General features: G+C 45.2%; 1 protein-coding gene across 1 annotated transcript; it reads right to left on the bottom strand.

Moving 5' to 3' along the window:
• Positions 1–1,050: 1,050 nt before the first annotated feature.
• si:ch73-127m5.1 (neurotrypsin) lies at positions 1,051–26,741 on the bottom strand. Its single transcript, XM_064321035.1, has 14 exons — positions 26,185–26,741; positions 23,221–23,263; positions 17,507–17,749; positions 16,301–16,439; positions 15,659–15,837; positions 13,456–13,603; positions 12,302–12,480; positions 11,964–12,105; positions 11,608–11,822; positions 10,450–10,591; positions 6,830–7,108; positions 6,375–6,497; positions 5,568–5,848; positions 1,051–4,444 (listed from the first exon to the last, which is right to left on the bottom strand). The coding sequence occupies exons 1-14, from the start codon at positions 26,269–26,271 to the stop codon at positions 4,125–4,127; spliced, it is 2,520 nt and encodes an 839-aa protein (XP_064177105.1). The 5' UTR covers positions 26,272–26,741; the 3' UTR covers positions 1,051–4,124.
• Positions 26,742–27,890: the final 1,149 nt, after the last annotated feature.

Below are 27,890 nucleotides of genomic sequence, written 5' to 3' on the forward strand. Positions count from 1 at the left end.
ATGTCTTTGAAAAGGTAATCAGCTAGTACGGTTAAAATTGATATAAACTTCTCACTCCTGTTTTTACAGTTTATGAACTGTAAAAAAAAAAGTTAAAATACTCAAAATTTCAAAAGAAGTCACTTCAAAAAATTGTTTGAGTATTGAGCTTAACTTAGAATTCATTATGCCAACAAAAAATCATCAGTTGTTTTGTTCAGAAATTGTCTTTTTTTTTTTTTTTTTTAGAAGATTTCTTCATTAGAAAAAGTTTGGTAAGTAGAAATTTAAATGCAATTAATGAATGTTTATTGACATAACTTGAACTCAAAATTTAAAAATCAAAGTTAAGCACTAAACAAAAAAATTTAGTGGAGCAAATTGCCTTAAAATATTGAGTATTCAGAACTTTTTTTTAGTGTGTGCTTCAAAAATGGCTTTTGGACCTTTATCCTGTTTTACAGTTTCAGTAAGTCTCAAAAGAAAATCATTGATATATTTTTTGCAAATCCAAAGCCTCGTTGAGTGTTCTTGAATGAGTTTGTAATAGGTTCATTTAAATTAAACTTCTAAATAACTGGCAATTAACTTACAACAATCTCTGTATGTTGAAGTTAATTAACTCTTATTGGAACCGTATGTGTAAATTTCTGTTCTGGAAGGCAATTTCTAAAATGTTAGAGAACACTACAATTTCATGGAAATGTATAATTTTTAAAGGACTTACTGTAAAACAATGGAAAATAACCAGGTAACAAATTGCCAGTACATTTACACATTTTTATAATGGGTATAATTTAACTGTGTATATTCCTGTATTACTAGAATATGTTCTTACCTTTACTCCTTTCACTGTGAACTGATTGTTTTCTCCATTGACTTCAATCATCGGTCAGTTTCCAAGTCTAAATAGGGTGTTTTGCTGGTCTTCACAAAAGGGGCAGATGGACCATTCAGTCAGTCCTAACAGAAAATCCAGTATCTGACATGGTTTTATGTAGATTTTAAAACTGGAAAAAATGTTTTTAAATACATTTTTAAAATATGGCGATTAACGTCAGACAGCAAAAGTACAAGCAGAACTAGCTACTTTATTTGGCATCTTTCTCACATGGAAACATTGACAGCCTTGTACACAGCCAGTGAAACCAGAAATAAGCCAGTATTCGCAAAGACTTTCACATAATTAAGTAGGTAGTAATTAAAAATCCCCCCCCCCCCAAGAATCTGCCACCCCCCTGTACCCCACCCCCCATATGCACTGACATACTGTTGAGTACTTCACAAAACACTTGACGCATATTCCTATTCAGAGAATAATGAGAGAAGGTGGCAGAAGTGTGTCAAAAAACATGTAAATAATGTATAAAAATACTTCAGGTTAACATAATAACTTTTCAGTTGTGATGGTGGCATCTCCTGTGGCTCTCTCAAAACAGATAGGGCATTCTGAAAACATTATTTTGCATCCCTGTTACTGTAGGACTACCTGTCCAGCATATGTATTGGCTTAGCACAGTGGTGATATTTAGAGTAGATCTGAAAGAAATAATAATTTTGCATTACATTCCAGGGAAATCAAGGGGGTACACCAAGTCTACATGTTTATCTCAAAAATCCAATATTGCCACCTGCTGGACAATACACATATAGCAGTTCATCTATGTACAATAGGGCACAAGGAAAGGGTCCAGTAGGGAAAAGGATCTATAGATTTGAAGACTCTAGAAACATTTCAAAATGCTTGCCTAATGCAGTCAAACTAGTATGTTTGGTACAAGAAAACTAACAGGTATACACACACCACATTTAGAAATATATCCTTTTGTCCACAAGCAAATTTCTTACACTGTTTGATTGACCACCCCTTGTACAAGGTCGGTTTGGCCTACCAACAGTCAAAACAACAGTGCAACCACTACTGTACGCAAGGTTAATATCCACCAAAATTGAATGAAAACCATGCAAATGTATTTTTAAAATATGAAATAACTGAAATAAAAACATAGGCAGTGTTTGTTGTTATTGGCTGCACATGACATGTTTTTGAAAATGAGTACAGTTGCTCTCAACCCTTTTTTAATCTACACAATAAAAGCATTGTTCAAACCAATTCAATATTTACACGGTTGATGGTGACGCAGTCACAATGACCCTACTGTTAAAACAACATCGTACAGGCATGGAGACCCCAAAACCTCTAGTCACTTGGAGCTCCTTCTAAAGCACTTTAAAGATAATAGCTAGTACACAGACTTCAGAGATAAAAAATGCTATGAACAAGAAGAAATAGACTCTCAATTTGGTCTTCTCTTGCTCTGAGATCTTAACTAGTCAATTGGTAAATTATATCTACATTACAGCTTTTAGGAAAGACCAGGATTACATGCTCAATGACAATCTGGCTTTTGCACCCATTTCCCTAAAATCAATAAAATAAGGAGTGAAATCATCATTTGTTGATGTCATCAATGGGCGGAGCTTCAACTGGCCATTCAGGCTTTTTAAACAGCAAGCCATTATAAGGAGGGCCTTTCTGCAGTCATTTTGGAGAAGAGAGCTACAGGTGGCCAGCTTCGCAAAAATCGCTTCTGGCTCCTTCTCCGTTGTTTGCAAATTATTTTCCCCAAAAGACCAGACACCGTGCCAGCATTAACTGTGGCCAGCAAATCAACTTCACCCAACAAAATGGAATCCACATCAGGAAATCAGGAGCTTGAACCACAGGCATACAGAAGCTATGGTGGCAGCTAATGCAGAAAGTAGCAGACAAGAGAAATGTGGCTCAGAAGGTTGAACGTTGACTCTGCATTCACATACAGCAGACGGAGTTTTCAGCAAACCGGGCGACTATCGGCCAGGTCCTCAGTCAGGGAAAGTTGACGAGCTTGTTTCCGAAAGTAAAACGTAATGAAAATTTACATGTTCACACCAGGATAGCGAATGCTCATTGGACAATAAAATGCTAAGTTAAATAAGCGTAGGCGGGTTCCTTGCTTATGGAAGTATGTTAGCAAGAATCACACATTAGATCTGCTGTTCTCAAAGAGGGGGGGGGGTGCCTTTGCAACAGCGCAGTCTAGTTCAAGGCCCCCTATGGCTAAAATTATTTTCCATGACGATATGATGGCACTGGGAAACAATTCTGCTGTAATGAAACTTGTCAGAAAAACAGAATTCTTCCAAGGAGGACTTCTGACACACTGCTATATGTGCTTCTTCATATGTGTGTATAGAAAAGCAAGCAAACACTGGGAAAATCAATGGAAAAACATGACCGACACATGCACAAACAGCCAGTTAAGTGCCACCAGAGGGCTTAGGTAGAATAGTGGAACACGTAACAGACCAGCCTGGGAAAAAAACTGCGTTCTTTCTCCAACCCCTGGACCAAGTTCCTGAGTTCTCACTGCAAAAGATACCCAGGTCAGGTCTGAGCAACTTCCAATGCTGGTTCTGGTTTCAATTTCCAGAAGCACATCTGACGGACAACTGAAAAAATAAAGTTACTGTGCCTTCTAAATGTCTACACACAGCACCTCCCCCCCCTGAACAATCCCCGTGATACAATGAGCACAGATCCTGCAAATGTCAAAGCCACCGCGTGCTAAGGACAGCACACCTTTTGTTAAAACTGAGAGCTCTGTGACATGAACACAAGGAGAATGTTCGCATGACAGAAAAAAAAAACTTGCACAACACGAGCAGACCTCATCCCTCGGGAAATGCTGATTGGCTGGCAGAAGCGGTTTGCGATGGCCGGTACGGCCATTCACAGTATTACTGGGTCTGGTCTCATGATTGCACCAAAACAACGCTTCAGAAAATGACAGAACATTCCCGTCTTCACCTTGGAGCAGGATGAATTTCCAGTGTAAAGCAAGAGAATCGCATCTAAGTGCCACGTAAAAAAATTTCTCAAGACTGTACCGACATTATGTATTAAAGAAGGCAAATCAGATAAATACAATCAGAAAATATTTAAAAAGGAAAGTGAAACTGTGGTAGGAAGTAAATCTAAAAAAGCCGTTATCCTGTCGCGTTTTGGTGCAGAGCATGAGCCTGATCCCAGGACTGCACCGCAACCCCCATAACCCCCTCCTCTACTGCAGGAGTCACATGACCCAGCCTCGACCAATGGCGCGTCAGATCTCGGCAGGGCCACGCACCGCGTGTTCGATCCAGTGCAGGAACCTGCCGGTGCGGGTGTACACCCCGGGGAGGGTGGGGTCGCTGCAGCTCTGACCCCTGGAGGTGACCCCGACCAGGTTCCAGCGCCCGTCCTCGCCCTGGCACAGCAGGGGGCCCGCGCTGTCGCCGTGGCAGCTGCCCGTGCGCCGCCGGCCCGCGGGGTCGCCCGCGCACAGCATGTGGCTGGTGAAACGCTCGCCGTAGCGCTTCTTGCACGCCATGGAGGGCAGCAGGGGTACCCAGGCCGGCAAAAGGGTGTGCGAGCGCTCTGAGTCTGAGAGGGACGGAAAGAGAAACACTTTGTTCTTTTCTGTGATAAGGCCCCCTGATAATTAAATATTCAGTCAAGTAACAGATCACAGCATAACCTTGCAACCTAACATGCTTTAACATATTAAACATTGAACACATGAGATTTTAATTGCAGACCTGTGGTTTTGTCCTATAACATTACAAAATATTTTCCAGGACAACTAATTGTTTTCCAGGACATTTAGGCTATTTTTTTAATTTTCCATCAAAAAATGCCAGATTTTCCAGGTTCTCCAGGACGTGCAGGAACCCTGAAGAGAATGGGAGCGAGATACAGGGATAAATTTGAGAGCGAAGATGAAGAAAGTGAGAGAGAGGTGGCGTGGAGCTGACCTTTTCAGGTAGTCATTTCATACAATAACATGGAATCCATTCGCATAATCAGAAACCGAACGCAAACAGTGGAGGCAGCGAAGTAATCACCAAACATATCTGAAAAGGTGAGAGACTCCAGCTTCAAATGTTAGTCGCGGTCTGCTTCCTCAAGGGACACGACGTTCTACTTTTCAAACGCAAACGAGCTGACACAACGCTCTCGCGTCCCTCCCGTGACAAGCTGAAACCGACACCGCGCCTTCTCCTTCGCCGCGTGACCTTTGTCACGTCTTCCGCTCTTTTTCCAGGCTGTCTGGAAGCCAGAGACTCTCGACCGCAGTACGGCGGGGGGAAGGAGTCGCATCGGCACCGAGGGGAGGGGGAGGAAACTTGAGGACAAGGCCGTCTGGCCGAAATGTAACATCAGTAACCCCTCACACATCCAACACTATGTTTTAATTGCTTCTTTATGCCGCGTCTTGGAATTAAAAAAATGATCTTGGATTTACTTTGTATAACATGTTTCATGGTTTCATACGGATGCTAACTGTTAAATACACACACAACCATATGGTTTTTTGGTTCTAGGTTGGCATCGGTTAGCCTACATTTAGTCCTTTATGGATGTTGCCCACTTGTTACCCTGGGAGTGTAATTAGCCTGGACTAGCACTGTTGCTCATATAAGTGGTTGCACTTACATGGCTACAGTAAGTCCTATCTGTATGACAGTGCCTGCTAAATGAATGTACTGTAATGTGATTGGCTCACCTGTGAGGCCCCAGCCCATGATGAGGCAGGTGGCTGGCTTTTTGCCCCATGTGCTGGCCACGCTGGGCAGGCAGGCGGCGTTGGTGTGGGGGTCAAAGGTCACGCAGCTCCCCTCCTCCCCGCGCAGCCTCATCAGGGCGACGTCGTGCTCCCAGCCCTGGATCTCGTACTTCCTGTGGACCACGATGCGCTCGGGCGACAGACTGCGCTCCGACCCGTCCCGCTCCGAGACGTGGTAGTCACCGAGCCGTAGCACGTAGCGCGAGGGGTCTCTGCCGAACCTGAGAGAGAGAGAGAGAGAGAGAGAGCCAGAGTGATGGAGAGAGAGAGAGAGAGAGATGGAGAGAGAGAGAGAGAGAGAGAATGACAGAGAGAGAGAGAGTGAGAGAGGAGCAGGGATCTCAAACCATCGAATCATATAATAAGACGGGGACAGAACACAAATTGGGATAAAAAAGGATAGCGAGGATAAGGAAAGGTCCAATTGCCAACTATACAAACAATAATACAATTATGGTCACCATACATTAGATTTAAAAACAAAAGGACAGGGGCTGGCAAGTGTTATGAACATACCAGGCTTTTGTTTGTTTATATACTGCACAGTCTATTGAACAAGCAAAACCAAACCAGACATTTGTCGGAATTTACCAACCTAGTCTGGATGGATATTTTTCCAAGAAGAAAAAATTTCCAGGAAAAAGAGGACATCTGGTCAGCCTAAGAAAGTGTACTGTATTTGCCATATGATTTCCAGGAAAAGTACTCAGATGCACTCTACTCCTGACCACCAGATGTCTCCCTCACCTATTGAAGCAGTGAGCAGCAGTGAGGGCCCAACAGGGGTTGATCAGTGTGGCACTACAGAGAGGATGGTTTCCTTTAGAGTGAGGTTTCAGCCAGAGAGAGGCCTGCCATGGCCACTCACCCCTGAGAGGAAACAGACGCGAACAAAAAGCAAACACAAATGGACACATCGTCAGAAAGTCAGGTAATGTCATCCACAAGCCACGTGGTTCTATAAAGTATGATAGAAATGATGACCGAGAAAAAAACACACGTTACAATGGATGTACCATACGAGAGTGTGATATAGATAGAGAGAAAGAAATGAAGTACATAAGAAGTACATAGTGTAAAATACAAAATTAAAGAAGACAGTTTTCTCTTATTGTGTATGTGTAAATGTGTGTGTGTGTGTGTGTGTGTGTGCGTCCATGCAAATGACAGCGTGGTCCGCAGCAGTGAAGGCCGGGGTTCACCTGGATGGCTTGTCCTTCCCGGCAGAGTTCTTCGTGTGGTGCAGCGTGCTGGGTCGCAGGCCGCAGGACCGCACGCCGGCACCGCCGTCCCCCGCCGAGCCCGGGGCGTGGTCGCAGGTGACCCCCGCGTCCTCGCCGTGCCGGCAGTCGTGGGCGTCCTGCCCCTGGGCGGGACACTCCCCCAGGGACGCCTCCTTCCCCGTGCACCGCACGTTGTCCAGGTGGATGGGCCCGCGGCCCTCGCCGAAGTACGCCATCGTGCGAGCCTTGGAGACCCCGCTGGTGTACCGCACCCCGGGAAGAGAGACGGATAGAGAGGTGGGGGGAGGGCAGAGGGACAGAAAGAGAGACGGATAGAGAGGTGGGGGGAGGGCAGAGGGACAGAAAGAGAGACAATAGGAGAGGTGGGGGGGAGGGCAGAGGGACAGAAAGAGAGACAGGATAGAGAGGTGGGGGGGGAGGGCAGAGCGACAGAAAGAGAGAGATAGAGAGGTGGGGGGGGAGGGCAGAGGACAGAAAGAGAGACAGATAGAGAGGTGGGGGGAGGGCAGAGGGACGGAAAGAGAGACAGATAGAGAGGTGGGGGGAGGGCAGAGGGACAGAAAGAGAGACGGATAGAAAGGTGGGGGGAGGGCAGAGGGACGGAAAGAGAGAGGGAGAGAAGGACAGAAGGACAGGTCAAGTCAGTGTTTGTGGTGGTCAATTGTTTTTGTGGTTCCCATTGACTGTTGCCTGTCTGCCCCTCAACTCAGAAGTTAATAACAACACCTTAAATTTCTAAAACACTTTTCACACCTGCCACTCCTAGTGGTTCCCAGGTGCACAGTACTCCATCTGGGTCTACTGCAGCTGTTTCACACACACACACACACACACACAAGAATGTATTGCTATACTTGTGAGGACTTCCCATTGACTACATTCATTCAGTAACCTCTAACCCTAACCCTAACCCCAACCACTAAATGCCTAACCTTAACCCTAACCTTAACCTAATTGTAACCCTAACCCTGAGTCCTAACCCTAAAACAGCCTCTTGAACTTGTGAGGACCAGCAAAAGGTCCCCACCTTGCGTAATTTTCATAATCTTTCTATCCTTGTGGGGACATTTGGTTCTCTCAAAGATAGTAATACATGTCCACACACACACACACACACACTCACACACTAGATTTTTACTCATATATTAGGCAGTTAATGGCAGTCCCAATCCAGCTTTTGTTCCCCCCTTGTAAACTTCATTTTCAAACTTCACTCGAGGAATCTATTTTGAGACCCGGATATACCCTTGGTCGCCATTTTAGGAGTGAGTCCAATCGGTTATAAAGTCAAGAGGAGTTCATGACAAAGCCCCTCCACCCTCAGCTTTGCTGAAGGGAACAAGTCAGCACCAGAGCAGACTAGGCAAACTTATATTGCCCACAATTCACAGCAGACTTCCTGTTCAGCGATAATCACTTCAACATAGTTTTATAAATTAAAAGATAGTGTATAAGTGTAAAATAATCCAGTTGTTTGTTATTTTTTATCTCATACAATACAGATGATTACTCTGAACCTGTCTCCCCATGCAATGATTAACAATGAATCAAACAACTGATTCACTCAATTAGCCTGACCAAGACCAATAGGTTTAGATTACCAATTTATCTTGAGAAAGCATTATTGTTCATTGCATCAAAAACCTGTGCAGCACTTTCCTATATACACATTTATGATGATAAAAAAATGTCATGCAACGATTCTGCAGCTTAAATGCTCAATGAACTGCACAGATTTTCATAAAGATTGTTAATCCCGTCTGAATTATGTGTTGCATGTTGGAGACACTTAACGAGAAGTTACATCATTTTGACTAAATCACACGCCTTCCTAAAATTCTTTACATTCTTTAATGTGATGAGAAGAAAATACTACAACAACATGAGATACAATTCAGGCAAAGCACTGTGATTTTTTTGCAGCAGTAATTATTCAGATTATTGCCATCCTTGTTAAACAATCTCACATTGTAGTTATCATTATCATTTCTTAATCATTACAGGCTAAATAGGCCTATTGGTCTTGATTATTCAGTTAATTCATTGTTTGTTAATCAACCAAAATAAATAGAAACTGAGAGTAGCCTACGGTTCGGATATTTAAAAATGGTTTACGCCCCACTTTTTCCAGCGCACCGGCCATCACTACATATATTTAAATGCTACACAATTTTATGACACAAAGAAAAAGGCTAGCACACAAACGTCGCTTTTTGTTTTTTTATTTATTGGTATTGCTATTCAGCTAATTGCTTGATTAACAGCATAATCAAGAAATGTAAATGGAAAGAGGTTGAGAGTATGTAGGCTATATCATCCTTTTAAAGGTTTTTTTTTTCATCCCACAGCATGCGACTGACTAAAGCTTTATGCAGCAGTAAGGTTCCCTCCCAAGGGAAACTACTGAGTATAGGTGGGGTGAAGTGTGTCTTAGGTCAAATGTACATACATATACATATTTAAACAGACAGGAAAGCACGCCTTTAGCTAATCTAAGCTTGTGAAATCTTGGAAGTAAGCCTATACTGCACATGGTGAGTGCAAAACGTTGGAGCTCCTGTTAAGGTGAATGGGGAATATCACACTTTAGAAGGCAAAATAAAACTTCTTTGATTATATTCTGAAACTCAATTAATGATTGTTATGTTTCATATGAAAAGCGTATTGTGAAAAGTGTAATATGTAATAAAAAATGTACATTTTAATAAATATTTCCCCAAGACTTCTGGACCGACAACCATTTCTTTTACAAACTGCGACACATAATGAAATTTATGATCACAAAAAAAAAATGACCCATCAGATTTTCTTTGGTTGTTAAATCACATTGGTTTTCATTGGTTTTTCAATCACCAGCAAGCTCTTTTGCCCTCAACATGCACAGTAGAGGCTATTTCTTCATATACTTCTTAGGCTTCACCACCTGGCACTTCCTACCCTCTCCAGTTCCTACATAAGCCATATGCGCCCACTTGCTAAATGGAAGTGCATTCTCCTGTTATATTGGTATGTGTGTCACAGCCTCCTAAGTGAAGTTTGCAAGTGAAGTGTATGAGGATGGATTTTGACGCAGTCAATGTGAAGTGCCATTGTGGAATTCGCCTTCTTGGCCTTCAAATTGGTCAATGGGAACACCAACAACAGCAAATACGGATGCTGTACTCACAGTGTCACAGCTTACATAGCCATCCAGCTCTGACCTGGCGCACTACAAGCACTATGAAGGCAAGTTTGGAAACCCTTTCACGTCGATTGCAAGAAGCTATCAGAAAATGGCTTATGGGTTTCGTGGCAACATTCAGGTCATTGGTTATTGTGTTCTTTAATTCAGTGGTAACCAACTCCGTACCTGGAGATCTACTGTCCTGTTGGTTTTCATTCCAAACCTAACAAAGCACACGTCATTCAACAGATAGAGATCCTGTTGAGCTGCTAATTAGTACAGTCAGACGTATCAAATTAGGGTTGAAATTAAAACCTACAGGACGGCAGATCTCCAGGGACAGGGCTGATTACCACTGCTTTAATTGAACCGAAAACGACGCCTCATTCACAGATCACTGCTGCGCATCACAGACCTGAATCCCAGCTGCCTGCAGACCACGGCGGCGTTGAGGTCATTCCAGCCGTCGTCACAGACGCTGCCCCACTGCCCGCTCATCAGCACCTCCACTCGCCCCTCCTTCCTGCTCTGGCCCCCCACCAGGCGCACCAGCATGCCTGGAGACCGGACCGGGTAAGAACACGCAGAACTGCACTGTATGCTGACGTATTAGAGCAAACATACAGCACACATAATCCTCCTGTAGGGCATATTTATGTGTATGTAGCAATGTAGCATACGCTCTCAGGAAAAAAAAGGTACACAAGGGTACAAATTCTGTACAAGTACAAAACTGTGCCTCTAAAGGTACTAGTGACAAGCGATTGTACCTTTCTAGGTACTGAATGGTACCTTTTTTTCTGAGAGTGTATGTATGAATTTACAGCACGTCCACATACAGCACATGTAATTCACAAGGTCTCAATGCACATTCACACATAGAACACACGCTAGTACTTACATATGTATATATGTATGTATACAGTTACCTCCATAATGTTTTGGAAAAATACATATATTTTCTTTATTTGGTTCTGTATTCCACAATTTTAGATTTGTAATCAAACAGTTCACATGTGGTTAAAGTGCAGATTCGCAGCTGCTATTGAAGGGCATTTTCATACATTTTGGTTTCAGCATGTAGGAAGTACAGAACCTTTTATACACAGTCCCCCCATTTGAAATAAAACAAGGACTATTAGGCTAAAGTTTAGACGGTCACCTTTAATTTGAGCGTATTTACATCCATATTAGGTGATCCCTGTAGGAATTACAGCCCCTAAAATTGGTGGGCTATGCATAAAAATGGCTGTATTTCTTATACAGTGTGGATCACTGGATATGGATATAAATACCCTTAAATTAAAGCTGCCAGCACTTTTAGCACATTAATATTGTTTAATTTCAAATCCAATGTGCTGGAGTACAGAGGCAAAACAAGAAAAGTTGTGTCACTGTGTAAACACTAACAGACTGCACTGTATATCCACAAACAGTGCACACACTGACACATTTCTCACATGTACAAATACAGCACACGTGAACACACAACTCACAGACTGTGCACACATCATAGCACCGCACGGGCGTCAGCACAGCGCGTGGGCGGGTCTGAGAGCGCGGGCGTCGGCACCTGTGACGGGCGGGGGTCCCGGGACCTGGTTGGTCTCCACGTGCCTCTCGCAGCGCACGGCCACGTCCTGGCGGTGGCTGCACCCGTGGCGCCCCCACTCGCCGTGCCCGCAGTCCAGCAGCGAGCGCTCCGAGCCCGAGCAGCGCACGCCGTCCAGCAGGATCAGCCCGCTGCCCTCGCCAAAGGCCCCGTCCACCGCCACCTCCGCTCGCCCCCTACGGGCCAGGCAGAGACATTACAGAAGCGTGCAACGCTAGCTCAGCGTTTCCCACTTCCCACTGTAGGGCAGGGCACATGGCACAGAGGTGAGGGGTGAGAGGTGAAAGGTTAAAGGTGAAAGGCCGCCAGTGTCTCACCTGAACCCCAGCTGACGACACACCACACGTGCATGGAGCTCCGTCCAGCCATTGCTGCACACGGTCCCCCAGTCGCCATTATGGAACACTTCCAGACGCCCCTCCCAGGGAATATCAGCCCCGACCAGCCTCACCACCCCGTCTGAAACACACACGCACACACACACACGCACGCACACACGCACGCACGCACGCACGCACGCACACACAATAAATTAAACAGGGTTAAAAGGACATGGAAAGGATAAAGAAACAGTAGACACAATAGTGACATGCTAGACACTCAGAGACAGGAGTAGGTGGGGAGAGCGGGTGGAGGGGGAGGGGCCAGAGCTCACCGGTGTAGGGGCTGCAGGACACGCCCGCGTCCTCCATGTGGTCACAGTTGTGCTGCTCCCAGCCTCCGTGGGGACACTCCTCCAGGGAGAGCTCGTTCCCCGTGCACTGCACTGCGTCCAGCAGGATGGGCCCAGTCCCCTGCCCAAAGTGTGCCCACGACCAAGCCTTCGGCACACCCCTGAGCAGACACACGCACACACATATTCACATACCCCATTCACAGACATGTGTACAGACACATACACACATGCACACGCACACACACACGCATATTCACAGACCCCATTCAGACACACGTGCACAGACACATACTCATACACACATGCACACACACGTGCACACTCACACACACACACACACACACACATATTCACATACCCCATTCACAGACATGTGTACAGACACATACACACATGCACACGCACACACACACGCATATTCACAGACCGCATTCAGACACACGTGCACAGACCCAATTCACACACATGTGCACACACACACAATCACACATACATTCACAGAGCCCACACATATGCCACATACACACGTGCATATACACACATGCCAGAAATACACAAGTACCATTATTCCTAGAGATTGCATATGTAGGACTGATAAATAAACCATCATGAAGAGTGAGTATCAGAGTGGTTTATCTACAATACAGCATCTTTTTGCACCAACAAACACTGCCTCCCTGTGTCCTAAAGTACATGGAGCACAACTCTGCTGTGTACATATGCACACATACTTTATATTTCTGCACAAAAACACTGCATGGAAGCAATTCAGATGAAACACACTTTTCAAGGATACTGTACAACACCATCACCTCTGAGATTTTAACCTGAAAACACTCTGTTTCAAACCCAGGTCTTGAACCACTTCATTATATAACTAACTCCTCAGAGTTGTGGAACATTTAGTTCCCTTTCCCCTCCCCTAGTGGACCCGCATGAAAAAAAATACCATTGATCATCAATCATTCATCTCCACCCTTTCATCCCGAGCGCATGTGGAAAGCACTCTCTCACAGAGGCAGTGTAAATGTCATCAGATACCCGCTTGGAGCACATAGCCCCATTAGCACCGCGTTAGGAACGGCTCCTCCCCCGCACGCTCGCCACCCGGGGGGGGGAACGTCAGCGCTCACCCGAACCCCAGCTGCCGGCACACCACCTCGGCGTCCACGTCGTCCCACTGGTCGTCGCAGATGGTGCCCCACCGGCCGCTGTGGAACACCTCCACCCTGCCCTCGAACTCCTCCGCGCCGTCCACCAGCCTCAAGGGGGCGTCGTTCCCTGAGCGCACACGACAATTAAACATTAAGGGTTGCTTTCCCAGACAGGGATTGAGCCTAGTCCTACGGTGCATTCAAATCGCTTATTTTTTTTACCGCCTCACTTCCTTTCCTTATGTCCTTTCCTAGCTCCTAGCTCCACTGGAGGATGCAATGAAAGGAAGCAAGGAAAGGATGTGAGGACCGAGGAATCAAGGAAATGTGTACAAGGCCAATGGAACGTCCTTGCTCTCTGAAGTGTCAGTTTGAAGCCACTACAGACATGGCTGATAGGGAGAGGAGGATCCACAGGTCGATCATTTATACATGTCACATGCTCTGAAATAAATACTTCTGCAAAGGATGTGTTTCCTTGCTCAAGCATCCTTCGGGATCCTCCTAGCTCCCTCGTTCCCTTGCTCCTAGCTCCTTCAATGAGCATTTAATGGGTTGGAATGTCCTTGAAGATGGTGGACCTCGATCGATTTATGGGTCACGCAAGGACCAAGGAGACAAGGACGGATAAAATAAGCAATAGGAATGAGCCCCTAGACCAAAAAATGTTTTCAGTGGAGACAGCCGTACACACACAGAGACCATCCATCTTACAGACGCAACAAATATTAATTTATTGTATCTGCACTTGCATGGCATTGTGCCGTATAATAAGGTATAGGGTGTACCATACAAATACAGAAAGCTAAAGCTGGGTAAAGATACAGTAAAGCTACCCTAGGAGAGGAGCAGATGGGGAACAGGCCGAGATGCAGTCTGCAGATGTGGGTTCCCCACTGAAAGATGGCTTACATCTCTACTGCTTCAACACACCAAAAAGCACAGCTCGAGTTCAAAAAATACATGGAATATAGAAAATCAAGAGGAAAGTACAATAAAGCATAATAATAATAATAATAATAATAATAATAACGGCTTGTATTTATATTCTGCCTTTCATCTCTGGATCTCCAAGGGCTTTACAGTAAAAGGGGGAATATCACCATCCGAATAAGTGCTGTGTCACACTCAGAAAAATTGAAAATGCTGGTGACTTTGGAAAACCACTAGCTGTGGTGGCTGGTGAGCCAAAAGGTCAATGTCAAATGTCGAGCACCTGGGTGACACAGCGGCCATTTTGCATCAGAACGCTCACCACACGCAAGCTGAGCTGCGGCGGGAGGGAACTAGTTAACTAACCGACCCCTGTTTCCATAGCTACTCTCGTGTCGCAGAATAAAAAGGGGTCGCCGATATCGGAACTGACCCAGTGGTCTCGGCGGCGAGAGAAACGGAGGAGCAGAGGAGCAAGAGGGCGCACGGATCAGCCGAACCGCGGCTGACTGATCCCGTCAGAAGCTGACGGTTGACCGGCGGGAGTCGCGTGCGGGCAGCCTGGCGGGAACCTCCCTGCCGGGGCCTCCGGGCTCCGAGAGCTCCCTCTCTCCCACCGTAGTGTCCCGCGCTAAATTATTCACCGCCGCGCTAAATATACGGGGCTTCCAGCGGGACGAGAGTCCCCCCCGCCTCCCCTCGCACGAGCGCTCCAGAGCCCAGGCGTGCTTTCCACAAGCGCCGTGCAGCAAAAAAAAAAAAGACGTATTGCCCACTGAAAAAAGCGTCGTGCAACACTTCCTGATGTCACGCACCTCTGGAATTTTGTCGGAGATTCACTTGCGCTTTGCCGTGCAAACGAACGTGTGGAGTTTGGTGTCGTTACCATGGAGACGACAGGGCCCTAAACCGAAATATAAACGACGAACGCGGGGCGACACCTTCGTTTTTGTCACACAGCGCTCGTCGAAAGTGCCATGCGGCGAGGTATGAATCAGGCTGTCCTCAGTTCTCCGGATTTCTGCTTTCTCCACGGCGCGCGCACGCGCGAGGTTCTCGCCGCAAGCTCGGAGGGGTCGTCTGAAAGCGCTGGCGCGGAGGCGGAGAGGACGCGGCGGGAGACGCGGTGACACGCAAGGACACCGTTAGCGCGGAGCCCGGCTTTCTGCTGCAGTCAGCTGGCCCGCGGCCCGCGGCCGCCGTGTCCCCGGCTCACCGTTACCGCGCCCCCCCCCTCGCTCTCCCGTACCTTCCGGCGGCGCGCACGCGACCCCGGCCTCGTTCCCGTGGTTACAGTCGCTGGTGACGAACTTCCTGCTCTGGCACTGCAGGATGGAGGCCTCGTTGCCGCGGCAGCCCAGGCGCTCGTAGTGGAAGATTCCGGAGCCTGCCCCAAAGTGGGAGTTCTGGAGCGCCGTGCCGATCTCGCTGTCGGAGATGGAGAGAAGTTTGCGCTTTCAGTCTGCCCACGCACCATACTGAGTCTCTCTCTCTCTCTCTCTCTCTCTTTCTCACTCAACCTATTTCTGCAACTTGATGTTTCAAGATAAGCTATGTGGTTAGAGATCAGAGTCACTATGACTAACTCTCTCTCCTAAACTATTACTGCAGCTTGATGCTTCAAGATGAGAGGAATCAGTGCTTGTGCAGAGTGTGCGCCTAAATGAACTGTAACTGTACAGGACCCTAGTCAGTATGGTTAGGGATCAGAGTCACTACGGCTAAGGAGCAGGGTGAGTTTGGTTAAGTAGCCGGGCTAGTGAGATTAAGGACCAGGACCAGTGTGGTTAAATTAGCAGTGTCCGAGTGGTTAAACATCATCGTCAGCCAACTACCTCCTTGTCTGCATGAAAGATGGCAGAAAGCAAACCAAAAGAGCAGGCTCTCGTACCCGAGTCCCAGCTGCCTGCAGATCACACTGGCATCGCGGTCCGTCCAGTGAGTGTCACACACCGCCCCCCACTGGCCATTCAGGTACACTTCCAGGCGTCCGCTCGTGGAGGAGGGGCCACCTACCAGCCTGGCAACACCTGAACAGGCACCACACAAGAAAAACACCAGGTAAAATACTATCACATACAGTACATCAGGAGACATTAAGCAATGGAAGTCTGCATAATTTATTAGCCTGTTTCATAATTCATCTTATCTGCAGTCTCTGTTATTTAGCCTTAAGGACTTTTTTATTCATTGTCATAGACTAATATTCATTTCATATTCTCTGGCTGTGAACCCAAAGACAATGATTACGCAGTATTTTTACAGAATGCCAAGAAAATTAAAATTTTGCACAGCTCAAAAAGGTGTGATCCTACACACAGCCAAAAAGCTGTATTCTGCAAACTAGGAAACATGGTGCCTGAAGCAGGGCCAAGATTTGGAGAACTTATTAAAACCAGACAGATAATAATGAGAAATGAGCCTGCACAGACATGGCCCGGTCCCTGAATACTGTCTCCAGTACAAGAGTGGGCTGGTTAATGGCCTCGGAGGACAGATGGAATTACAGAGATCACTGACCCTAAAATGCCCACACAGAGAAACTTGACTTAAAGAAATAATTTGGCCAACAGATCGACGGATATGGAAACTGAGCCAGACAAACTGCCTCGCAGGCAAACGGCCAAAGGAAAAAACCAGACAGACGGCGAAACAGGCAGCCAGAGAGTCTAACAGACAGACAAACAGGTGACTAGACAGACACACAGATACTTGATAGACAAAGAGATAGGCAGACATACAGAAACAGCCTGATCCACAGACAGGTGAAAATATACACTGACAAGCAGGTAGACAGACAAACAGGCAGGCAGACAGACAGACAAACAGACTTGAAATGATTTTTAAAATGTTATAGCCATTATAATAAAGACTTTTAAATGAACCCTTTCCCTTCCTTTTCTACTTTTGGAGTGCCTGGAACGCCATCTCAGTTTTGATTCACTACTGTTTTGTTCCCCCAGTTACGAGAGCGCCCATTTCAATTCTCGACTAAATTTTTTTAAGCGAGCACCCAGTCTTTTCTCCCTTTTCTGTTATTAGACCCATAAATCAGCAGACAGATGAGACAGAGTAACAGACAGACACAGGGCCTCACCCTGGTGGCAGTCGCAGTAGGCCCAGCCGATGGCCCCGGAGCTCTGGCGGAAGAAGCACCAGGGGTTGGACTCGCGGTCCGGGTTTCGGCAGTAGCTGTGCTCCCCCAGCCCCCGGCCCGGGTACTGCTGGACGTAGTCGGGGAACTCGGTCCACTTCAGACAGGGCGAGCCCGAGTCCGTCTGGGACACGGTGCCGTTGTAGTAGCCCAGCTCAGTGAAGCCCTCCGAGCAGGAGAGAGGAGCTGGATACACATACGCCCACACGCGCGTGCATATACACACACACACACACACACACAGGCATGCACGCACGCATGTACACACACACACACACACACACACGCACGCACGCATGTACACACACACACACACAGGCACGCACACACACACACACACACACACACACACACACACAGGCATGCACGCACGCATATACACACACACACACATACGCCCACACACGCACGCACACGGACACACACACACACACACACACACACACACACACACACATACAGACACACGGAAACACACACACACACAGGCATGCACACAAGCATGTACACACACACACATACGCACACACACACAGGCATGCACGCACGCATGTACACACACACACAGGCATGCACACAAGCATGTGCACACACACACATACGCACACACACACACACACACATGCACACACAAGTAAAGTAACTGTTAGCATATCGCAATATTCATGGATTTCCTATTGCAAATCCCACTGTATAACGCATACGTAATACAATCTTTTCACAAAAAGCAGAATTGAGAGACACTTTAAACACTAAGTCCTTGAAAAACAGCTTTCTTTCCTCACACATCTTAGATCATGAACACAGCGTCTAGCAACACAACGTATTTCAAATTTTTAATGACAATTACTAGAAGGGGGCAAAAAAGGAGACATTTCCAGTCTCACTCACTGGAAGAAACGGCATTAGTGTTTTGTGAACAGAGGGTGCAGTTTTATCTCACAAAGGCACACATGCTGTGATATTCCCCACAAACCTGCGAATCCCCCCCCCTCCCCAGGCAAGCGTCTGTCCAATAATGGGGGACGCAGACGGAGGCAGGATTTTGAGGAAAGCAGAACCAAGGGTCCTAAATCACTGAGGAGCCATCGTCAAATCCTCGTTTCTGTGCCTGAAGCGCCTTGATGTACAAGCACATCCCTTGGTCAGGACATCGGTCTACAGCGAGGCCATTACCCATAATCCACCTCCTGTAAGGCCGAAATGGCAAGCAGAGAGGCTGCAGGCCTCTTTCTCTAAAAAAGGTCTTTGCTGTAGCTCACCCTGGGATTGAACCAGCGTGGATCCTCAGCTCACAGCTGACTCTCTGAGCACCGGGCCCCTGAGCCAGCTGTTCCCCAGTCAGCCGCAGCCAAAATCCTCACAGTTTCTGTACCTCAGCCAGTCTTCACTGGCCTGACCCACTTTCTGTCTTTGCACCAGGTTCAACTGACGAATCCAGCCCTGGGATCCCTCGATGCCACCCACAGCACCATCTTTCAGACCTGACTGCCTTGTGCTTTCCATCTCTCCTCGCTCCTCCCTCGCTCTCTGGCCTCCAGCTATTCGTTTGTTCATCCGAATTTCACAGAATCTGTCGTTTGCCATTTTCAGTGAGTTTCTGCGACGCCACCTCTCCTTTCCATTTTTTCTGTCAAGTATAAAAGGAAGGTAAGTGTCGTGCAGAATGCAAACTGAACAAGGACTCAGCTGATGCCGAGCCTGACCATGGCTCACACACCACGTCCGGATGCATATAGAGCAGACTGCTCTAGTTCAATGCTTTTTTTTTCTGACCTACCAGGCTGAGCCTCACTGGTAAAAGACAGGCAAACATCTCCAGATATCATACATGTGCTCTCTCCCTCTCCCTCTCCCTCTCCCTCTCTCTATCTCTCTTTCTGTCTCTCTCCCTCTCTCTCACACACACACAAATGCACACAAACACACACATGCATATGCGCGCAAAAACAAACCCCCTTTTAGACACACACAGACGCACGCACACACGCACACATGCACACACACACGCACACGGACACAAAGCTTTCTATGCTAAATCAGCTCTATGCAATAGCTACAGCCAACTGCAGTATTTAAAGAATTAAAAACCCATCCCATTGGGTGATTATCTGGTCTCCGTTTGACAGAACCCAGGGGAAACTTTCTGCTTTGTCCGCTTAATTGCATTAAAGGAAGGCGTGCAAGAAAAATTCAGGCAAGGCTGGCTGAAGCACACTGAAAATCCAAAAGGGGAGCCATGTTAGAGCTTGCCATAATGGACAATGGCACCTTCTGCCACAGGGACTGAAAACGCTAATGCAGTTTTTACAGTGATTTCATGAAGAGAGTGTAGAGGTAGTATTCCAAAGAGTGAGATAAAGAGAGAACAGGATAAAAAGAGGTATACACACGTACAAAGACGAACACGGAGCAACGGACACAATAGAGTCTGTCACCTTTGTTTAAATACTATGAGCTCTCTCATCTGACTGCCTTTATAAAAATGCAGTACCATTTCATTTGTTGCTGTTGAAGACGTTTTAAATTATTTCATATTATTCTGATTTTTAAATCACAGTATCATTTTATTTACTTGAAGCACTTGAAGAAACTGTTCTTTTATTTATGTATAACACTGAGAGTTTGGGAATTTTCTCACAAAAAGCGCTAATGTATTATTAGAGTTTATTTACAGCAACATTTTCAGCTGCAACCGCAGCTCTATAGCTCTGTCTGTTGGTCGGTTGGTTGGTCGGTCGGTCCACAAAAAGTGTCCCACCCCTTAGCGGCCACAGTTTTCGCCCCAGGAGGCAGAAATTTGCCATGGACATTGGTCATGACCGAAGGTAGAGCTGAGTAACTGAGTAACCCAAGGCCAATTGACCAAGAGGGGGCGTGGCCTACCACAAAAGATGCATAACTCCTGAATGGATTCACAGATTTGCACAAGATTTTGTGGAAAGGTTGGTCATGAGCCAAAGAAGAGGTCACGTGTTTGTGTGAGGGTGTGTGCGGCGTGGATGCATGCACGCATGGACGCATGGATGCATGCGCGCGTGCAGTCGCAGCTATTGTGGATTTGCGCTTGTTTTTCTGTTTGTCCACAAGAGCTTATTATTATTAGCTTATCTTTGACAAGCTAATAAAACCACAAAAAGGATTGAAGCTGAAAGGAAGGGGCGCACTGTTGCAAATCGATTCAATTTTATTTAAATAAGTTTTCAAATGATTCAAAACTGCTTTTTTTTTGGTATGGCAGTAAACAATCTGTGCTTCCAAACAATAGTGCAAAAGCTAACAGTAACCATATTTCTATGGTATATGTATAAATCAATATATAAGGTATAAGGTTTTTTTCATCAGTTTGTCTACCCACTCTCCATGAGAATATACATATAAGGATACAGATTTAAGAGCCAGATTTTTTGTCGTCTCCCAACACGATTGGAATCCTGCCAATTCTGTGCAGATGGGAACATTTTGAAAGTGCTATCTTGTACTTTGATAAATATTCTTCTAATATTCAGTGTAGACAAAATACCTGCCATCGCTAAAAATCCTGAATATGGAAAGCTCTACATTTGTAATATATTTCTGATGTTTTATTCTCATATTAAAAGACACATATCACTTTTCTATGAATACATAAGCCTGTCTTTAAACATACTTCATTTCACATACAAAGGCATTGAAACTTCAGGATATTTTCATTTTCTGTGGTCTGTGTACTTCCACACTCTCAAATTATGAAGGAAACAGAAAAGGCAGAACTCTTGAGCATGCCTTCCTCCACTCACACTTCCAGATATTTTTACAGTTGTATTGTACTTGCATTCTCAAACAATAATAGAAGCTGTGAATAGGCCTGCACTACACAAAGAGTACTTGGCAGAGGTTGTGGCATCACATCCCCAGCTGTTGGCTGCCAGCTCCCAGCCACCCCAGTGTGTATTTCCCTCCAATGCAGAAGCAGTGCTCAGGAGCATCCTCCCTTCTGTTCCCATAATCCATTTTCCCCGCCTGATGTTCCCAACACAATGAATATTTGATATGGTTCACACGCTAAATAAATGCACGGAGTGCCCTGCCCCGTGGTGCTGGCAGAGGACGTTTGCTGTGTGGGGTGGCATCAGTGCCTACTGTGCTCTCTCTCTCTCTCTCTCTCTCTTTCTTTCTCTCTCTCTCTCTCTCTTCCAGCAGTGGCAATCAAAGCCATACACAGCCCACATGAAATCAACTTCAGTGAAGACTTCACTGACCAACCAGTCGCAGCTTTAAATGCTGAACGCTGAAACCCTCCCCCACCCCGTCCCCAACCTCCCCACCGCACCCCCCTTCCCGCCTCAGCCTGGGATGAGCTTGGTTTCCATGCTGTCAGAGAGCACACAGAAATTACCCAAAATAAATCTACAGTGTCAATGAAGATGTGCCAATCTTTATGGCCGGGTGATTCAGGTGGTGGTGGTGAGGGGGGGTTTGCTATGTGGTGCAGAGTTGGGGGGGGGGGTTCTCATTCTGTCAGAAATATCACATTTGAAACGGTCTCCTCACAGACCAGGTTCATTTGCATACAAGGAAGAACACACTGAGGAATATGATTGTCCACAGTCTTGCCAGAGCGTGACTGCTAAACCTCAGGTCTGGGGAGGGCAAGGCATCGTACTGAGAATTTAGTCTCCATGCAACAGAAAAGCCATGTAGGCTTTAATCATTTAATCAATTTTTCATTTTTCTTTCTGTCATCCACCCCTCCTCTTCCTCCCATCTTAGCCGTGAGGACTAAGCAGAGATAAATGACCTGTGGTGATACTGAAGGCTTGAAGATCACAGCTTCTATGTTTGGGAGTCAGAGATGCTGGTAAACTGGATTTTGTGCCAACAATACAGTAGGTGTGCTGAAACTTCATTTTTTTTCCAGAGATGTAACATCTCTGAAATCAAAAACAAGTGTGTCCTAAGTTCCCCGCTAGCACAAAATGTTACCGCAAAGTGAGATTGTGTACTGCTGTGGTTAATACCAGTATTGCAGCAACTTCTACAAAGTTTATTTTTTGCAACCCCAAACCAACACTTCGGAGTTACATTGTAAACACGGTTTAAATTGAGACCAGACTGGCACTTTTTTCTGCAGGAAAACACTTCAAAGACATACTGATGACCTGACACAAATCACAAGAACAGTTCCAACAGTTTTCACAACCTATTTTTATTATGTTATTTTGCTAGCTGGATGTGATGTATAAACAAATAAATAATACGCCCCCATTACCCAAAATGGACACCACCACACCTGGACCCCCGCCTTTGACATCTGAAAGACTCAGGGCCATTACAGTAATCATCTTTCATTTATTTAATTTATTTGAAAATAGAAATGAAATTGTTTGGGGTAGTGAAGAACCCCCGCCCACATCAGCTACCTCCAAGCCCACAATCCATCTGTCCCACACCAAGTACACAGAATGATTTACAGATGTAATATCATTAGACTGTAGTAATCAGAGAGAGAGAGAGAGAGAGAGAGTGAGAGAGAGAGAGAGAGAGAGAGTGAGAGTGAGAGAGAGAGAGAGAGAGAGAGAGAGAGAGAGAGAGAGAGAGAGAGAGAGAGAGAGAGAGAGAGAGGGTGGGTCTATGTGTATGGTTGGGTGGTGTGGTAGCAGCAGGGTCAGACTTACCTGCATTTTGCACTGTGTTTAAGTAGCTGTCATCAGCGATGACCTGAGGAGACAAAGTAATAAACACCAAATGTCAGACACATGCAGCCCACTGGCCTCAAATGCTGTCCATGTCTTTCACTCCATTTTTACTGAAGATGGTAACTGTTTCATTTCCATGTGTGTTTCATGCTATCTGGCCTATTCTTCTGTGCACTACACCGTTAAACTTCCAGTATGTAATGTTGCAGTATGTAATGTACTGCACTCCTTCTCATTTCATTTTGGATCAATAGATCTTTCAGCAAACATTGTAGAATAATTCAATGTACAACTTGCATCCGTGCAATTTAGTCGACATTGTTACTTTTTGCCTTAACAAGAGCACTTAATGATCATACCAGCTATTTTTCATGAACATGATCATGATCAAGAACTTTTTGAAATTTGTGTGTGTTTGTGTGTGTGTGTGGGGGGGGGGGGGCTGCCCATATACGTTTTCATTTCCTACGGGATATATAATATAATCACTTCTATGCACGACATCTCCATCATATCCAGAACAATCAAAACCCTGGCGCATATTACCCCGACAGCAGACTACAGTGGAGTTTCTTGATCAAGGTAATGGTTTCAGTTGCCACTGAGGGGGGCAGGTGGCAGGCCACACAGCTGCCAAGATGACGCCGGGGGGAAATGTCACAGAGTTCATTAATTAATACGATGTGAATTACGCTCAGGACACTTAGGACATCACGAGGCTAATTCCATTACACGTAGATAACGAGGTTAAAGGAGAGACCCCATTTATGAGATCCGGAACTGGTGTCGGTTTGAAACCCAGGATGGCAGGCGGAAATGCTTTGACCGTCAATCTCGCTCCAGTGCACCAGCTGGCACCTGGAACCTGGTGGAACGGGAACCTGACATCTCGAAGGGGAACTAAAGCACCGTTTGTTTCCACGTGGAAAACTGCACGGCCCTTACCGCCAGAGACTCAAAACATCGCCAAGATCGCGTCGTCTGGAAACCGCAACTGAATTATAATCAAGCACACGCTGGCAATTCCCCAAAATAGTCAGATGCATTTTTATGAAAGAAATGCACCTTTAGTTTGTAGGCCTACTCCACCTACATGGAGCTCATTGAGGATGATATTGAGGATGGAACTGGGCTTGTAACCGAAAGGTCGCAGGTTCGATTCCCGGGTAGGACACTGCCGTTGTACCCTTGAGCAAGGTACCTAACCGAAATTGCTTCAGTATATATCCAGCTGTATAAATGGATACAATGTAAAAATGCTATGTAAAAGGTGTGTAAGTTGCTCTGGATAAGAGCGTCTGCTAAATGCCTGTAATGTAATGATATTACACTGTTGTGTGGCTACTACCTCAGTAAAATAATTTGTTTTCCTCTTAATCTATCCCTCTTGTGAGCAAAACTTCTCCATAACCCACAGTCAGGATGAAACGGGCAACACTCACAAAACTACAGTAAAATAAAAAAAAAACATGAAAAACTGTGATCCATTGAAATAAAAGGACCCATACATGATATCTAGTAGATCACTAGGTATGTATATTGTCATTTACAAACAATAACATGCATGCCAGCTGCATTATGCGCAATGTAGTTATTCAAAAGTCCTGAATAATAACATGTTCCCCCCAATAATAGTTGTCATGTTGTTTTTTCATTGATAAGATACATTCGTGCAGGCATGAAGCATGGATCCCTGCAATCTTCAATCCAACGCGACTTGTTGTGAACAGCCCCACCACATGCTGTTACTACCGTACCAGGAAATGAAGCTTCCTTTTTATCTGCATATACGGATTGGAGCGGTATGAGGAGCAGCGCGATCGCAAACAGAGATTCACCATAAGTGACAGTGGCGCGTGCGTCTTATTAATTCCTTCCAGGAGTGTCGCCGCCTTCACAGATGTTCACAAGCAGGGAATATGGTCGACAGTGGTAAGGCATGGCGAGGCAAATCAAGTGTAGTCAGAACCTTATTGTTAAATTCTGTGGAACGGATGATGTTGTGAACCCTGTCGTAGCCCCTACCGATGTACATTTTCTGCATTTATGTCAATTCATCATGAAACGATTTTAATCCCCCAATGTAATAACCCACAAATATACAAATAATAAAAAAAGAAGATAATACACACAACGAGTCTGTTTTATGAGCCTATGCCAGCGAATGATTGCAAGCTTCCCTCTTAATAGACTAATTATACTGTATCCAGGTACTTCTAAAACAGTCGTGTTCACAATTAGGCTCTATACCCTATAAAATATCACATGGAAGACACAAGGGGATATATAAATAAATACAGAATTACCCCCACATTTACCTCCATCTTCCCGTCTATCAAAGGTACAACCACTGGAGACAGACAATTTGGGGTGGGTTTTTTCCCTCCCCGCCTGCACAATGCATTGTTCTCTTTTTACCATAGCAGGCAAATTCCCAACGTAGCCGATGCACTTACAAAAGAATAAGCATAATATATGTTTTCAATTATCTTAATTGAACGTGACTAAGGTCGTGTGATCAGAGCAATCACTGTGGCCATGTTCGTCTATTAAGGTGTCATGCCAAAGCGCTTATTCCCTTGCGAGGTGTGTGAACCAGTTTTGCCCTTCTGGTTTTGAGCCTGCGTTTCTGCGCGTGTGTGCACAGATAAAACGATAGTACCACGTTGGTAAAAAATTATGCAGCAGAACGAATTAGGTTTTGTCTTAAATGCTCCCCTCGCTGAATTGGCAGGTTATGTTTGCGGCTTATAAGAAAACGTGCAGGTCAAAAGCTGTATTTCAATTAATTGGCGATTGTTGGAAATCTTTCATTTGAAAGGATTATCTCAAACCCTACCATGCAAATAAACAATGTACATTTTATCAGGCGAAAAACCAATAGGCTACACTTAACCTCAAGCATCAGATTAATGACAAAGAAAATACACTGCGATAACATACCTCTGCGTGAGCATGTAACCAACAGCAGCATGCAATAATAAACCCCACTATTTCTTTCGTTGGTAAATCCATCCTGTTGTACAGCATTTGTCATTGCCTGGGTTTCCAGCAGTGGAGCAAGCAGACTTCACCCATCGCTTTCCAAACTCAGCTAAAGGGATCTGCGCGCGGGCAGCGCTGGTGATCAGGTATAAGCGGTGGGTAGCCTACCAACGGCAGCGCCCGATCTCTAGTTGCCTTACAGTTTTCAGGGCGGGTGCGAACAAAAAATTATACGGTTGCGTCCTCTTATTTCCCTTAGCAGTTGGCTAATATGTAAAAATCCTCTGTGATATTACAGCCTCTGTCCAGCATGCATTCCTCCTTAGCAAAACGCATACAAGTGAAGGGCTTATTGGTGGAGATGTGTCACAGAAATAACACGCCCCTTCATAATGTCCACGCGTCGCCGTTTTTGCAGCTTGATGGCACACATATTAGAGCAGAACGCTCGCGGAGAAAACACCAATCGAATTGCACTGCACCAGCCGTTAGTTTAGGCGTCTCTGCGGCACAATGGGCTCTGAGTGATGAGCCAGGCGGTTTAAGCAGAACCTTTTTTATTGGACCTCTGGTTATTGCGCGATAATTATTGGGCTACGCGCTTGGGAGTGGCAATTAACAATAACTGGTAATTCCCCCCTACAGCTCTACTCTTTAAAGGCATTTTAAGGGAAAAATACTTAAATGCTTTTATTGTACAAAAAGTGTATGTTTGAGTACCCATATTGTCGCCTGTACTTCCATATTTCCTCGTGGACGTTTTATATTCAGACTTCAGGCAGGTCCTATTTCTCACGGATGGAGTTATTCACTTGATGACTGACTGCTCTAGGCTACTGGGGAAAGTGAATGTCTAAAATATGAAAATAGTTAGCTGCTTGCGTATATACCGCCTTGTCCATCGGCTAGTAAACATTTTAATGTCATAAAATGTTTGCCTCCAACCAGATGTATTTATTATTATTATGACAATTATAAAAATAATGAACCACCTATAATTTAAAATATAATTATTATTATTATTATTATTATTATTATTATTATTATTAATAAGATGGAAATATTAAATGCAGTTTCCCCTCTTCCAGTTCCGGGCAACTAACCATCCTGCTGACCTCCGCGGAAACTCCAGGCTGCTGAAGTTGCAAAGCCATGAACAGCTTTTATTGCCATAGTAACGACTTTATGATCTCTTCGACGCTGGATTAAACGCACTCCAGCAAGAAGGCAGCTCAGGCTATATCATCTGGTGACGTGAAAGGGCGCAATATCCCGTTAATGGGTGAACCTACGTTTACCCGTGTGGACAGCTACTAGTCATTATTGTCGAACATGGTTTTGCAGTGTGTGCTTTGCGTGGTAAAGCAAGGAACTGATTGATATTTATAATGGTTTGGAAACTCACGCCTGACTGTATGTTGTACATAATGTATGTACATAATCTTTTGAACATTTTATAACTTTGCTGCCTACGTCTCGCTTTTGCTATTGTAATATCAGCATGGATTTCAAATCCTTATATAAACAGTATAGTTCTGTTACAAATTACATATGATGTTGGATTTGTTCAAAATTACCTTGCTACGCGTAATCAAATTAAGAAATCATTTACTAAATATTATTTGTGATTATTATTTTTCAGTTTATAACTGAAGTTAATTCAA

This window comes from Anguilla rostrata, chromosome 2, assembly GCF_018555375.3.
Source record: "Anguilla rostrata isolate EN2019 chromosome 2, ASM1855537v3, whole genome shotgun sequence".
In the NCBI taxonomy this organism is placed as follows: domain Eukaryota; kingdom Metazoa; phylum Chordata; class Actinopteri; order Anguilliformes; family Anguillidae; genus Anguilla; species Anguilla rostrata.